The sequence below is a fragment of the Gymnoscopelus microlampas genome, assembly GCF_963454915.1.
Source record: "Gymnoscopelus microlampas genome assembly, chromosome: 14".
Taxonomy (NCBI): domain Eukaryota; kingdom Metazoa; phylum Chordata; class Actinopteri; order Myctophiformes; family Myctophidae; genus Gymnoscopelus; species Gymnoscopelus microlampas.
Window position 1 is genome coordinate 39,870,845 of NC_139951.1, and position 13,297 is coordinate 39,884,141.

A 13,297-nucleotide genomic window follows, 5' to 3' on the forward strand; every position below is an offset into this window, starting at 1 on the left:
AGGCCATTTTACATAATTCAAGGGTGCTGAATCAGAAAAACACGGTTCCCAAGCAAAATTCTTAGTGCTTAACCTCCTAATTTGCATATCAAAATGGCTGACGATTTTGAAGTATTTCTTAAACAACTCTATAACAAAGCAAGCAAATCTGACAAATAAAGTGTATATATTTATGTTCTGAGGGTCATACAATGTGTGGAAGATATTTGTAATGTAATAAATGTAAATAAATATGCAAATTAGAGGCCACTATTACATAAAATGATGTACCGTAGTACTCAAACGGTGCAAAAGGTGCATCCCCCTTATTTTGTTCCTAATTATCTGTATTTTTGCCATCCTTAGGACATCTAAAATACATACTTTTTCCCCATGCTAAATGTTTAGTTTTTGACCTTCTAATCTGCATATCTGAATGGCTGCCAAATTGGCAAATTCGCACCTTTATCTTCAATAACTCTGTGGCCAGGCAAGCAAAATTGACAAATGAAGTGTCTATATACATTTTCTACAATGTGAGTAAAGAATTTGTAAGTAATATAATATGATAATATAATATAATAATCAGCCTACTCCGAAATATGCAAAATAGCGGCCCCCATAACAGATAACGGTTTAGTACTCTAAAGATACTGTATTGGCCATTGTTGAACGAAAGTCTAGACACTAGACCACATTCATACAAGGAGGTTGATCATCACTCCGTTGCTGACATGCACACATGGCTGTGCATCGTAACCCAGATTTCCGGCATTTGCAACGACGTGTTGTGCATTGCTTATGGCATGCACATGAAATCATTTCTATAGGCTATACTAGCATGGAACAGGTTGGACTAGGCTAGAGTAGGTTGTACTATGTTGTACTAGACTCTAATACTCTCTATTAGGCTTTACTAGTCCCTTGTCAGCCCTGTAGATACTCAGACCATAGGGACTAACCACTGTGTACACAGGCCATAGCTTGTGTGTGCACGAGCAATAGTTTTGCATGAACCTTTGTAGACCATAGTACAGATCTGCCTAGTACAGCCTAGCAAAGCCTACTAGAGATTAAAAAATCACACCCTGTGTGAAGGTAGCGGCGCCTTTGATACATTTTGTCATTGATATGTGTTTATAATGTGTTTATAGCCATGTGTCGCGTGAAGCTTGACCAATCACTTTGTTGACGCACCTGACCAATCAGAACGTTGACGCACACGGACAAAGTCAGGTATAGAGCGGCTAGAGCCGCTAAAAAGCCTATTAGAGACCAGTAGAGTCTAGTACTGTACAGCCTAGTACATCCAAGACTAGTCCAGCCTTTTGGGAGAACAGACTAGGGGAGGGTGGTATAGGCTATACTAGCATGGAACAGGCCGGACTAGGCTAGACTAGGTTGTAATAGGCTGTACTAGACTCTAATAGGCTCTATTAGGCTGTACTAGGCTCTTGTCCGCCCTGTAGATCCTCAACCCATAGGGACTAACCACTGTGTACACGGGCAATAGCTTGTGTGTGCACAAGAAATAGTTTTGCATGAACATTTGTAGGCCAAAGTAAAGTACTGCCTTCTATAGCCTAATAGAGCCCAGTAAAGCCTAGCAACGGCTGCTAGAGCTGAAAGCAGACCATTAGAGCCCAGTAGAGTCTAGTATAGTACAACCTAGTACACCCATGACTAGTCCAGCCTTTTGGGAGAACAGAATAGGGGAGGGGGTACAAGGCTATGCTAGGACTGATAAGGCTGGACTAGGATAGATTAGGCTGTACTAGGATGTACTAGACTATACTAGGCTCTATTAGGCTGTGCTAGGCTCTTGTCAGCCCTGTAGATCCTCAACCCATAGGGACTAACCACTGTGTACACGGGCAATAGCTTGTGTGTGCACGAGCAATAGTTTTGCATGAACCTTTGTAGACCATAGTACAGATCTGCCTTGCACAGCCTAATAGAGCCTAGTACAGCCTAGCACAGCCTACTAGAGCTTAAAACAGCCTATTATAGACCAGTAGAGTCTAGTATAGTACAACCTAGTACACCCATGACTAGTCCAGCCTTTTGGGAGAACAGAATAGGGGAGGGGGTACAAGGCTATGCTAGGACTGATAAGGCTGGACTAGGATAGATTAGGCTGTACTAGGATGTACTAGACTATAGGCTCTATTAGGCTGTGCTGGGCTCTTGTCAGCCCTGTAGATACTCAGACCATTGGGACTAACCACTGTGAACACGGGCAATAGCTTGTGTGTGCACGATCAATAGTTTTGCATGAACCTTTGTAGACCATAGTACAGATCTGCCTTGTACAGCCTAATATAGCATTGTACAGACCAGCACAGCCTACTGGAATTTAAAACAGTCTATTAGAGACCAGTAGAGACTACAACATCAAAGCCTAGTACACCCAGGTCTAGCCTAGTCCAGCCTTTTGATGGAACAGACTAGGGGACGGCGATATAGGCTATACTAGCATGGAACAGACTGGACTAGTTAAGACTAGGTTGTACTAGGCTCTATTAGGTTGAACTAGGCTGTGCTAGTCCCTTGTCAGCCCTGTAGATACTCAGACCATTGGGATTAACCACTGTGTACACGGGCAATAGTTTGTGTGTGCACCACCAATAGTTTTGCATGAACATTTGTAGGCCAAAGTAAAGTACTGCCTTCTATAGCCTAATAAAGCCAAGTACAGCCTAGCAAAGCCTGCTAGAGCTGAAAACAGACTATTAGAGCCCAGCAGAGTCTAGTACAGTAAAGCCTAGTACACCCAGGTCTAGCCTAGTCCTAGGACTAGGCAGTAATAGGCTGGACTAGGCTGTACTAGGCAGGGCCCATCGGGGGTGGGGGGGGGGGGACACAAGCCTCTAAGCGCATCTAGGAAGTTTCATAGGTTTTCGATGCTGGGAATTGGAGTTATGGCTGTTTAAAGCCCAGCCAATAGGAACACAGAGGGGCGGGGCTTAATACATTTCAGCTAGTCCCTGTTGGCCGTCTAAGTGTAACTATAGCCATCCCCATCCCACTCTATATAGTTGTGTTGAAAGTAGTTTGTGTTCAGTTATCAGTACCAGTTCTGTGGCTCTAACTCATTCTGGGGGTGAGTTATACATGGGGGCAATTTATTTTTTGGTCATCAGGGGCCAAATGTACCAGGATTTTTCCATGATCTAAATATGTATTTTAGATGTCTTAAGGATGGTAAAAATACAGATAAGTAGAAATAAAATAAAATAAGGGGGATGCGGATGAATCACTTTAAGTACGAAACCGTTTTCTGTAATAGTGGCCTCTAATTTGCATATTTATTTACATTATTTACATTTATTTACATATATTACATTATAAATACCTTCCACACATTGTCTGACCCTCAGAATATAAATATATACACTTTATTTGTCAGATTTGATTGCTTTGTTATAGAGTTATTTAAGAAATACTTCAAAATCGGCAGCCATTTTGATATGCAAATTAGGAGGTTAAGCACTAAGAATTTTGCTTGGGAACCGTGTTTTTCTGATTCAGCACCCTTGAATTATGTAAAATGGCCTGGTTCCCAACTTTTACCCCCAAATGCCTCTAACCTCCTTATAGAAGGCCTTTTTTCTGAAATCCCTCCTGTCTAGTACAGCACTCTGCTCCAATACTCCATGTTGAAACAACTCCACAACACGTCTGTCTCTCCGCAGTGAGTGGCTGCCAGAGCAGGCCGGGTTGTATCGAATTCTCAAATGGCTCTCACATGCAGTATTTGATGTTAGATAGAAGACAACACTCAATGGATTTCTGAACGGCTTGAAATGGAACCATAGGGGTATACGACGTGGCCTAAAGGCCAATTTATAATTTTAAAAAGTCTGAGAATCAATACGTATATAGGTGGTCATGCTGGCTGTGATGTGTTGTTTTCCGCAGTGGTCGGAGGAGGCCTGCGCTGCTCACCTGACCCAGAGAGACGGCTACCAGGCCACCACGCAATGCCAGCTCAAGGACCAGCTCTACCAGCAGATTATCAACTACTTTGACAAGGGCAAGGTATGTACACTGTACAGCTTAGAGTTCTCAACGGATCCTGTTGGATAGAAGGGGGGCCAGATTTAGCATACAGCATGGGTCTTCAACAGGGGGTCCAAGGTTTTCAGAGTTACTACAGGGGGGTTGTAAAATCTTTGTGACAGGAACTTTGTTTTCCTTCTTTTTTGTATTAACAACTTGAACACTATAGCATTCCTATTCTGGGGTGGGTGGGAAGTATACATTTGAAAACTTGTGAAATGGGACATTTTGCATAATGAGTACTTTCTACTTTTGGTACTTTAAGTACATTTTGAAGCCAATACTTTTGTACTTTTACTCACTTACTTACAGAGTATGTCTACATTCATTGCAATATGGATACTTTTACCTTACACACACACACACACGCACGCACGCACGCACGCACGCACGCACGCACGCACGCACGCACGCACACACACACACACACACACACACACACACACACACACACACACACACACACACACACACACACACACACACACATCTTTAATTTTAAAGGAAAACACGCACACATTCGTGTTTCATTACCAGGACATGTGATTGGTCCACTAGGAAGCTGAGGATACTATTATTGGCCCCTTGTCAGCTGTATTAAATCCTCCTCTGGCAGAGAGAAGGCAGGTGTAAGGTGTTGTGCAGGAGTTGCTGAACAGCACTTTTCCCTTTTATTTCCGCTCGCACCGAACACGGGATGTAAACGATCCCCCTTTTTTTACATCATCTGATCTTCTTTCCTTAAATGGGCCGAGTCAGGTGTCCCGTCTGACCACCCAGCCAGCGCACGCTTTGACAAACTACCTCTCATTTTTCCCAGTGTCCTTTGCATTTTGCAGAGAAGTTCACCTCCTCCTCCCAAGCTCTCATCTGCTCCTCCTCCCTATGTCCTGGTGTAGGAAATCAACAACCTACAAATAATCAGTCAAAGTTAACCTGGCCTCAACTTTTTCCAGTGTTTCAATGACAGGGTGGTCAAGTGTGAATGCTAGACAAACAAATACATACTTGCCATTAACCGGTGTCCTGTTCCCTGTGTTATTTTCCCCATGCCTTTTCATTGGCTTCAATGGTACCCGCCCGGGCCATTTTGTAGCTTTGTATCCCCATGTCTATGTAGATAGATATATTTGCCAATTTGAAAATAGCCGCTTTGCGATGCTTTGTGAACTTAGATCTGCTATTTTCACTGGGTTTTAATACATTTTACACATTCGAAAACTTGTGAAAAGAATGGGACCTTCTGCTTAATGAGTTCTTTAACTTTTGGTACTTTAAGTATATTTTTATGTCAATACTTTTGTACTTTTACTCAAGAAAATTTTGAAGACCAAACGTCTACTTGTAACAGACTATTTCTACATTAGGGTATGATACTTTTACTTAAGTAAAACGTTCCACCCACTGCCTGTGAGATCAGTTTTCTATGGTGTGTCTATGACTTATGACTATGCCCCATTGATCACTTTACTTTAAGTATCATCAACACACTTAAAGAGCTATTTTCATTTAGGCCATTTCGCAATGGGGGTCCGCTCGCCGGCCAGAGGCTGTGGCTATTTGGGGCTCCTTCATGGAGAAGTTATAGGGAACCCTGGGGCTAAAGTGTGTATTATTAATTTAGGTTGCACTGAACCTCCTGTATTTGGTCTGACGTTGTGAGCCGTGCATGAACTGAATGTCTAATGGTCCGGTTCTCATCTCAACGCCGAGTCCGACTCCGCCCTAGGTGGTCCTCAGAGTTACTACAGGGGGGCCACTAAATGTTTTTTATTAGTAACCAATTGAACCATAGAATTCCTTTTCTGAGGGGAACATTAGCCGAAAATAGCAGATCTACAAGCTCACAACGCCTCGTTTTCGGCAAGGAGGTTTGTTGTACGGAGAAAAAGAGCAGATCAAGTACACGTTTTCTAAGTATTGAGGGTTTGAGTGGTTAACTGTCTGAAAATACAACATGAATCCAACACTGCTGACAGTGCTATCAATGTCTAAGTCTAAGCTATCTATGAAATCTATGAAAAGGTTTAATCTGCAACATAATGATTCATCTCTCTCTCAACTAAGAGATCTTTGCCTGAAAAACGTTGAAGACCTCCTCTAACAGCAATGAGTAATATAGAGTCGGAATATAGGGCACTATGATGCTTATTTTAAGAAAAAATATATCACTTACCCAACCTTTTAACTTCACTCAGAGAGTGTCTACTCCGAGAAATGTCTTGTTAACTTTACGGTTGCACTTCCTGGTACTTAGTGTGAGTGACGTGAGTCGTGGATGAGAGGCTCAAGGTCTTGACGGTCTTTTTTGGGGTTGTCTCTCCAACAGATGTGGGAGGAGGCCATTATCCTGGGGAAGGAGCTGGCAGAGCAGTACGAGAATGAGATGTTTGACTTTGAGCAGCTAAGCGCGTCCTTGGTAAGTAGTGCTCAGTGTTATATTCTCTTGCAGAAAATCCACGCGATGAAGCACGTCAGGGAAGCAATTAGAGTCGGAAGTGTAATTAACACATTAAGACCGGGAACGCATCCGTGTGTCATTTTAAGATTTCTTTGGCTATTCAAAAATAGCAGATATACAAGCTCATAGCGCGGCATCGAGTGCCGCGCTACGAGCTTGTAGATCTGCTATTTTTTTTTAAATCATGAACAATTTTGCAAATCTTTATATATATATTTTTAGGCGAACATTTGTAACTCAAATCTTTGCTTCCGTGGCTCCCTGGAACAACATATTTTGAGATGGGGGTTCGAACAACATATTTTGAGATGGGGGTTCGCGACCAAATACATAATTTTGGGGGTCCTTCACATGAAAAAGTTTGAGAACCACTGATATAGAAACACAGGGGTTTTTTTTTCAAACTAGTTAGGCTTTGGAGGACATCTTGTAGAATCAGGCTCAGGCCTTAATGGGTTAAAAGTTCCATTCCACACCACCTCCACAGTGTGTGGTTTATAAATCCTCCCCGGAAAATCTTATCTCTGATCAATACGTGTACATGGACAAGCATTTCCCCCTGAAGAAAAAAAAAAGTTTTACCTAGAGTTGCTTGCAATACAGCAATTGCAGGCATTGGAATTCCTGTACTCAGAGCCTTGTCAAAGAAATTAAAATGCATGCAAGATCCAAATAGTCATTCTCAAGGAAAAACAGATTGGGGAGGAAGGGCAATTACAAATACAGCAGCATGTTTTATTATACAGTAGATTAGAATCTAATTAAAAATAAAATTGTAATCCTGAAAGTCAAGTTAGACAGACAGACAGACAGACAGACAGACAGACCCGCGCCCCAGAGATCCTCATCTCCAGCCTATTAACTTTACACACCTGTTCCTCCTTAGTCCACTCCTATATATTCCCCCCTCTTCCACTCTGTCTAGGCAGTGTATTGTTTGGCTAGACACTAGCAGCTCCACACGGTCCCATCCGTGTTTACCCTTGTTTATAGTTTCTCTGAACTTTGCCTTTCCCACTTGTACCTTTGTTGGACTTTATTAAACACCCTTGAAACCTGTGCCTGACTGTAGCGCAAGTATTTTTAAAACACACCTTTAAAACACACCTTTTTGCATCGGTCTTTGACATCATCTAGTCTGAACCAAGCTACCTTACAATCATCCAGCTCATTGCTTTTCATTGTAAAGTGCCTACATCGTTTAATGTATGATTTGTATGCATGTGTGTGTATACTGTACATTGCACTACTTGTTTTATTACTGCTTGTTTTTATGTACAGCCCTTTGGGACATGTTTTGTGATATTGGGCTGTAATAAAAATTTACCTGACTTGACTTATATAATATAACTCAAGCAGTGGTGGAAAGTACATTTACTCAAGTAGCCTACATCTCAGAGGCAAATGTTATACTTTTGATTATTATTACAAAACATACAGTACCCACTCCAGCCCTATATACATTTCGGCCATTTGAAAATAGCCGATCTACAAGCTCACAACGAGTCGCATAGATCTGCTATTTACAAAATGATTGTAATACATTTTCTACATTATGATACCTTGTGAAACGGGACATTCTGCATAATGAGTACTTTTACTGTTGGTACTTTAAGTATATTTTGATGCCATTACTTTTGTACTTTTCCCCAAGTCAATTTTGAATTCCTGGACTTTTACTTGTAACAGAGTATTTCTACATACTTCTAACACTTGCAGTATTGATGCTTGTGAGTACTTTTTCCACCACTGAACTCAAGTCACAAAAGTGTGTGCAGTATTATTGTGTACGGTGTGTATTATTGTCCACAGTGTGTGTGTTGTGCTCCATTGATGTGTTGTCGTCGTTGTGCGTTTTCCCCACACAGCGGAAACAGGCCCAGTTCTACGAGAACATTGTCAAGGTCATCAGACCCAAGCTAGACTACTTCGCCGTGGGCTACAACGGCGTGGGCTTCCCCTCCTTTATCCGGGTAGGTGCACACACACATGCACGCACGCACGCACGCACACACACATACACACCGTTTGTAAAAATCTATGTGAAAGTACTGTACTTTTTTTAACCCATGAAGACCTGGAACGCATCTGTGTCACTTCTTGATTTGAGCTAAAGAAGCATTATTTTACACTTTGGCTATTCAAAAATAGCAGATATACAAGCTCATAGCACGGCACTGAGTGCCGCGCTACAAGCTTGTAGATCTGCTATTTTTGAAAAATTGTGAAAATGTGTGCAAATCTTTGAATATATATTGTTTTAAAGCAAAACATTTTTAACTCCAATCTTTGCTTCTGGGGGGTCCCTGGAACAAAATATTTTGAGATGGGGGTCAGCGGCCAAATACATATAATTTTGGGGGTGGGAAGTGGGGGTGGGGAGATGGGGGTCCGAGATGGGGGTCCTTGACATGAAAAAGTTTGAGCACCACTGATATAGCAACATATGTATATCCAGGTTCTGGTATAGCAAGAAAATGCAGTATAGTCTACTTTATTTTGTCACGGGCACGGAGATGGTATGGTGTTACACCGCATTGTATAGACGTCCAATTCTGCAACCTGCCATTATTGCAGTGATGGCAGGACGCAACGGGCATCAGCAGAATTTGATAGGTAACCAAATGCGGTGTGCTTTTAACACATTGACTGCCGGAATTATTTTCACTGCCTATTGTTATTCATGCCAGAGATTTTTCAATGGGAAAAAAAAAGTACTCAGGAGCCGAGATACAAAATTTTAAAGTTTTAAGTTAACAAGGAAGTGGATGAGAGTAAAGATCTTCGAAAATTCATATCTCCTTGGTCTTTGGGTAAAAAAAAAAAAAAAAAAAAGAATTTTGATTTTTTTTTGAAAAAATATTTTTTTGCTAATATCGAATTAATTCGATCTAGGCAGTCAATGTGTTAACAAATCACACACACACACACACACACACACACACACACACACACACACACACACACACACACACACACACACACACACACAGATACAGAGAGAGATGCAATGCTGAAGTAATCAATAAGCAGCGGGTGTTGTTTGTTTTTATTTGAGTTGGAACAGAGTGTCTGTGTCCACGCATGCGCTGCGTAACTCGAAATGTATGATGCATATGCGACAGTGCACATCCGCTGCCTAAAGAGCAAACTGATGGAGAAAATGGCAAACATTTATTGATTATTAGAAGTGGAGACACATCTGAAGATTGAAAAGTAAATGGTTGTCATGCCAGAGCCATGAGGGATGTTTGTAAGTTTGAAGACAATTGGACAACTCCTCTGCTCTGAGCAGATTCTTCTGTATTGTTTCTGGGGGCATTTAGCACTCACAACTATACAGTAATACAAGTACACACACACACACACACACACACACACACACACACACACACACACACACACACACACACACACACACACACACACACACACACACACACACCCACCCACACACACACACACAGTCAAACAATGTTATGCAACACGCGTGCGTATTTCAATCGTTCTGCTGACGCCATTCCGCTAAGGCGTGGGTGTGAATGACGCTCGCCGAGACGGCCGATAGATAGGTTTTCCCAGCGGCGAGCACAACAGTCGCACGACCTTGGCCGTGGAGAGACGTACACAGCCGTATGTCCTCCTCCTCCGACGCGGCTCAACTCCCACAGAGCTCTGGCTCTATTGTAACAACGGGAGGCGGCGTTTATAGCAGTCACTGCCAACAGGACCGCTTCTTCTTCCTCAGTCAACCTGTTCGTCACGCTACAGAAAACAATGAATCATTATGAAGCAGCTGTTCTTAGTTAGTGTGGGCAGCAGAGAGTCTCCCAAAAACTTTGCCAGAGAGAGAGCTGCGTAGAAGCCTTTTAGCCCATTAAGACCTGAGGCCGATTCTACGAATGTCTTCTAAATCCCAACAGTATTCTGAAAAAGCGTATGTTTCTATATCAGTGGTGCTCAAACTTTTTCATGTCAAGGACCCCCAAAATTATATTTATTTGGCCGCCGCCCCCCATCTCAAAATGTTTTGTTCCAGGGACCCCCGGAAGCAAAGATTTTAGTTACAAATGTTTGCTTTAAAACAATATACATTCAAAGATTTGCACACAGTTTCATAAACTTTCAAAAATAGCAGATCTACAAGCTCGTAGCGCGGCACTCGGTGCCGCGCTATGAGCTTGTATATCTGCTATTTTTGAATAGCCAAAGTGTAAAATAATGCTTTTTTGCTCAAATCAGATGCGTTCCAGGTCTTAATGGGTTAGAGAGAGAGAGAGGATGAGAGTGTGAGACACAGGGAGAAAGACCAAATTCTTTGTGTCATCACTTCCAATTTCACTTTCCTGTTTATCCTGTATCCTTTGAGATCTCTCTCCTGATTGGATAAAATCGGTATCCAGGCCAGAAAATGTCTGTTTACTAAAGAGAGCCGGAGACACAGGGACAGTCTGATGAAGGTCTAACGACCGAAATGTTGAATAAAGAGCAACATGTTGATTAAAGAGCAACACGCTGTCTGGAACAACAAGTTCCAGACAGTGTGAGGGTCCTTTTCTTTGTTGTCATTATCAGAGATTCCCTTAAAAGCTTATTTTAACAAAAGAAAATCAGCATCTTTAAAATCATCACAACTCGATGACTTCTCAGCCAATCTTCTCTCTCAGAGAGAAGATCTGTTGAAAATGTGGTGCTCAGACAACAAAGAGCCACTCTCAAGAGTGTACAAATGGTTCCATGTGTACACTCTGAGAGTTACAGATCTGTAAGGGTCCATTTTGGACCCCTGGTGGTCCCTGGACCCGACATTGAGAACAAGTGATTTTGATTTTGTCACAGGGTCGTCTTTGTTTTTCCGATTTTCATTCAGTTGGCAGCATTTTAACTAGAGGACCAGGGGAGTCAGTGCAGGTATATACATCCTGGGATATCAGTGCAAAAGAAATGCTATTTTACTCTTTAATCCATTTAGACCGGGAACGCATCTGTGTCATTCTAAGATTTTTAAGCATTTTTAGCGGTGCCAGCTGCTCTACTCTTGACTATGTCCGTCCGTATGTCCGTTTGTCCGTTTGAGCCCGGATGTCCGTTTATCCGTTTGAGCCCGGATGTCCGTTTGAGCACGGGCTTTAAACAGCTATAACTCCAGTTCGCAGCATGCCAGCAAGTCCAAATTTGGTATGTGGACTTACACCACCAATTGGGACGAGCATTGATTGCTGAAGCCCCGCCCCGCCCTATTATAGCGCCACCAGGAGGCCACTGGCTTTAAACAGCGCTTTACACAGCTATAACTCCAGTTCGCAGCATGCCAGCAAGTCCCAATTTGGTATGTGGACTTAGACCACCAATAGGGACGAGCATTGATTGCTGAAGCCCCGCCCCGCCCTATTATAGCGCCACCAGGAGGCCACTGGCTTTAAACAGCTATAACTCCAGCTTGCAGCATATGCCACCAAGTCCAACTAATACCACCAATAGGGACCAACTGTAATTACATAAGCCCCGCCCCCTCTGTCTTCCCATTGGCTGGGCTTTAAACAGCCATAACTCCAGTTCACAGCATGCTACTGAGTACAAATTTGGTACGTGGACTCAGACCACCAATAGGGACGAACTGAAATGTAGTAAGCCCCGCCCCCTCTGTCTTCCTATTGGCTGGGCTTTAAACAGCCATAAGTCCACTTTGCAGCATGCTACCAAATACACATTTACCACGTGAACTTAGACCACCAATAGGGACAAGCTGTAATTGCTGAAGCCCCGCCCCCTCTGTATTGTCATTGGCTGGGCTACAAACAGCCATAACTCCAGTTTGCAGCACGCCACCAAGTCCAGATTTGGTATGTGGACTTACACCACCAATAGGGACGAGCATTAATTGCTGAAGCCCCGCCCCGCCCTATTATAGCGCCACCAGGAGGCCACTCATCAAAGGCACCGCTTCCTTCACACAGGGTGGGATTTTTAACTCAAATCTTTGCTTCTGGGGGTCCCTGGAACAACTTATTTTGAGATGGGTGTCTGCGGCCAAATACATATAATTTTGGGGGTCCTTGACATGAAAGATTTTGAGCACCAGTAGATTATAGCGACATAAGTCTTTTAAACAAATATATACATATTCAAAGATTTGCACACATTTTCACGATTTTTCAAAAATAAAACTACAAGCTCGAGCTTGTATATCTGCTATTTTTGAATAGCCCAAAGAAATCAAAAAAATGACACAGATGCGTTCCCGGTCTTAAAGGGTTAATTGACCTGTCTGGTTAACCAAAGAAAAGTAAGAAATGCAACATCAGGGTTTAAGTGTACCGCCTCAGTTGATCGTATTGGAAAATACAATAATAAAACATTAAAAAAAGGCATCTGTTATGCAACAAAAAAATATGCAAATTGTTCCGTACACACACACACACACACACACACTCAGCCCCCGGTACACATCAGCCTCCTATGCGACCCTAGCTTGCTCTAAATTGTTTTTTCTTGCCACTGAACATCGGTTATTGGATGAAGTGTTTGTTGAAATGCAGCCGAATAAACCCGGGCAGCATTTTTTTTATCATATAAAGGCAAGCGTAAATATAATAAAGTGCTGTATAGTTTGCACTGTACTTACAGCAAGTACTACTTCAAACCTGACGGCTTCACTTTGTTCAAGGTCGGCGCTATAGCGGCGTGTTATAGCGGGATCACAGGAGAATGGACCCAGCGGCAGACGTTGAGGCGGTACAGGTGCAATTAAAATGGATGTATTAACCCATTCAATCCGGGAACACATCTGTGTCA

General features: G+C 42.5%; 1 protein-coding gene across 2 annotated transcripts in view; it reads left to right on the plus strand.

Annotated features, from left to right (window-relative positions):
• Positions 1–13,297, plus strand: part of dock1 (dedicator of cytokinesis 1) — a 480,313-nt gene that overhangs the window by 372,652 nt on the left and 94,364 nt on the right. For both annotated transcript variants that reach the window (XR_014602336.1, XM_084079253.1), the window contains exons 38-40: positions 3,901–4,020; positions 6,371–6,460; positions 8,371–8,475. Coding sequence is in view for 1 of the 2 variants with exons in the window: in XM_084079253.1 (XP_083935379.1) it covers positions 3,901–4,020; positions 6,371–6,460; positions 8,371–8,475 (315 nt within the window). In the remaining variant the exon portion in view is untranslated. The remainder of the gene's footprint in view (positions 1–3,900; positions 4,021–6,370; positions 6,461–8,370; positions 8,476–13,297) is intronic.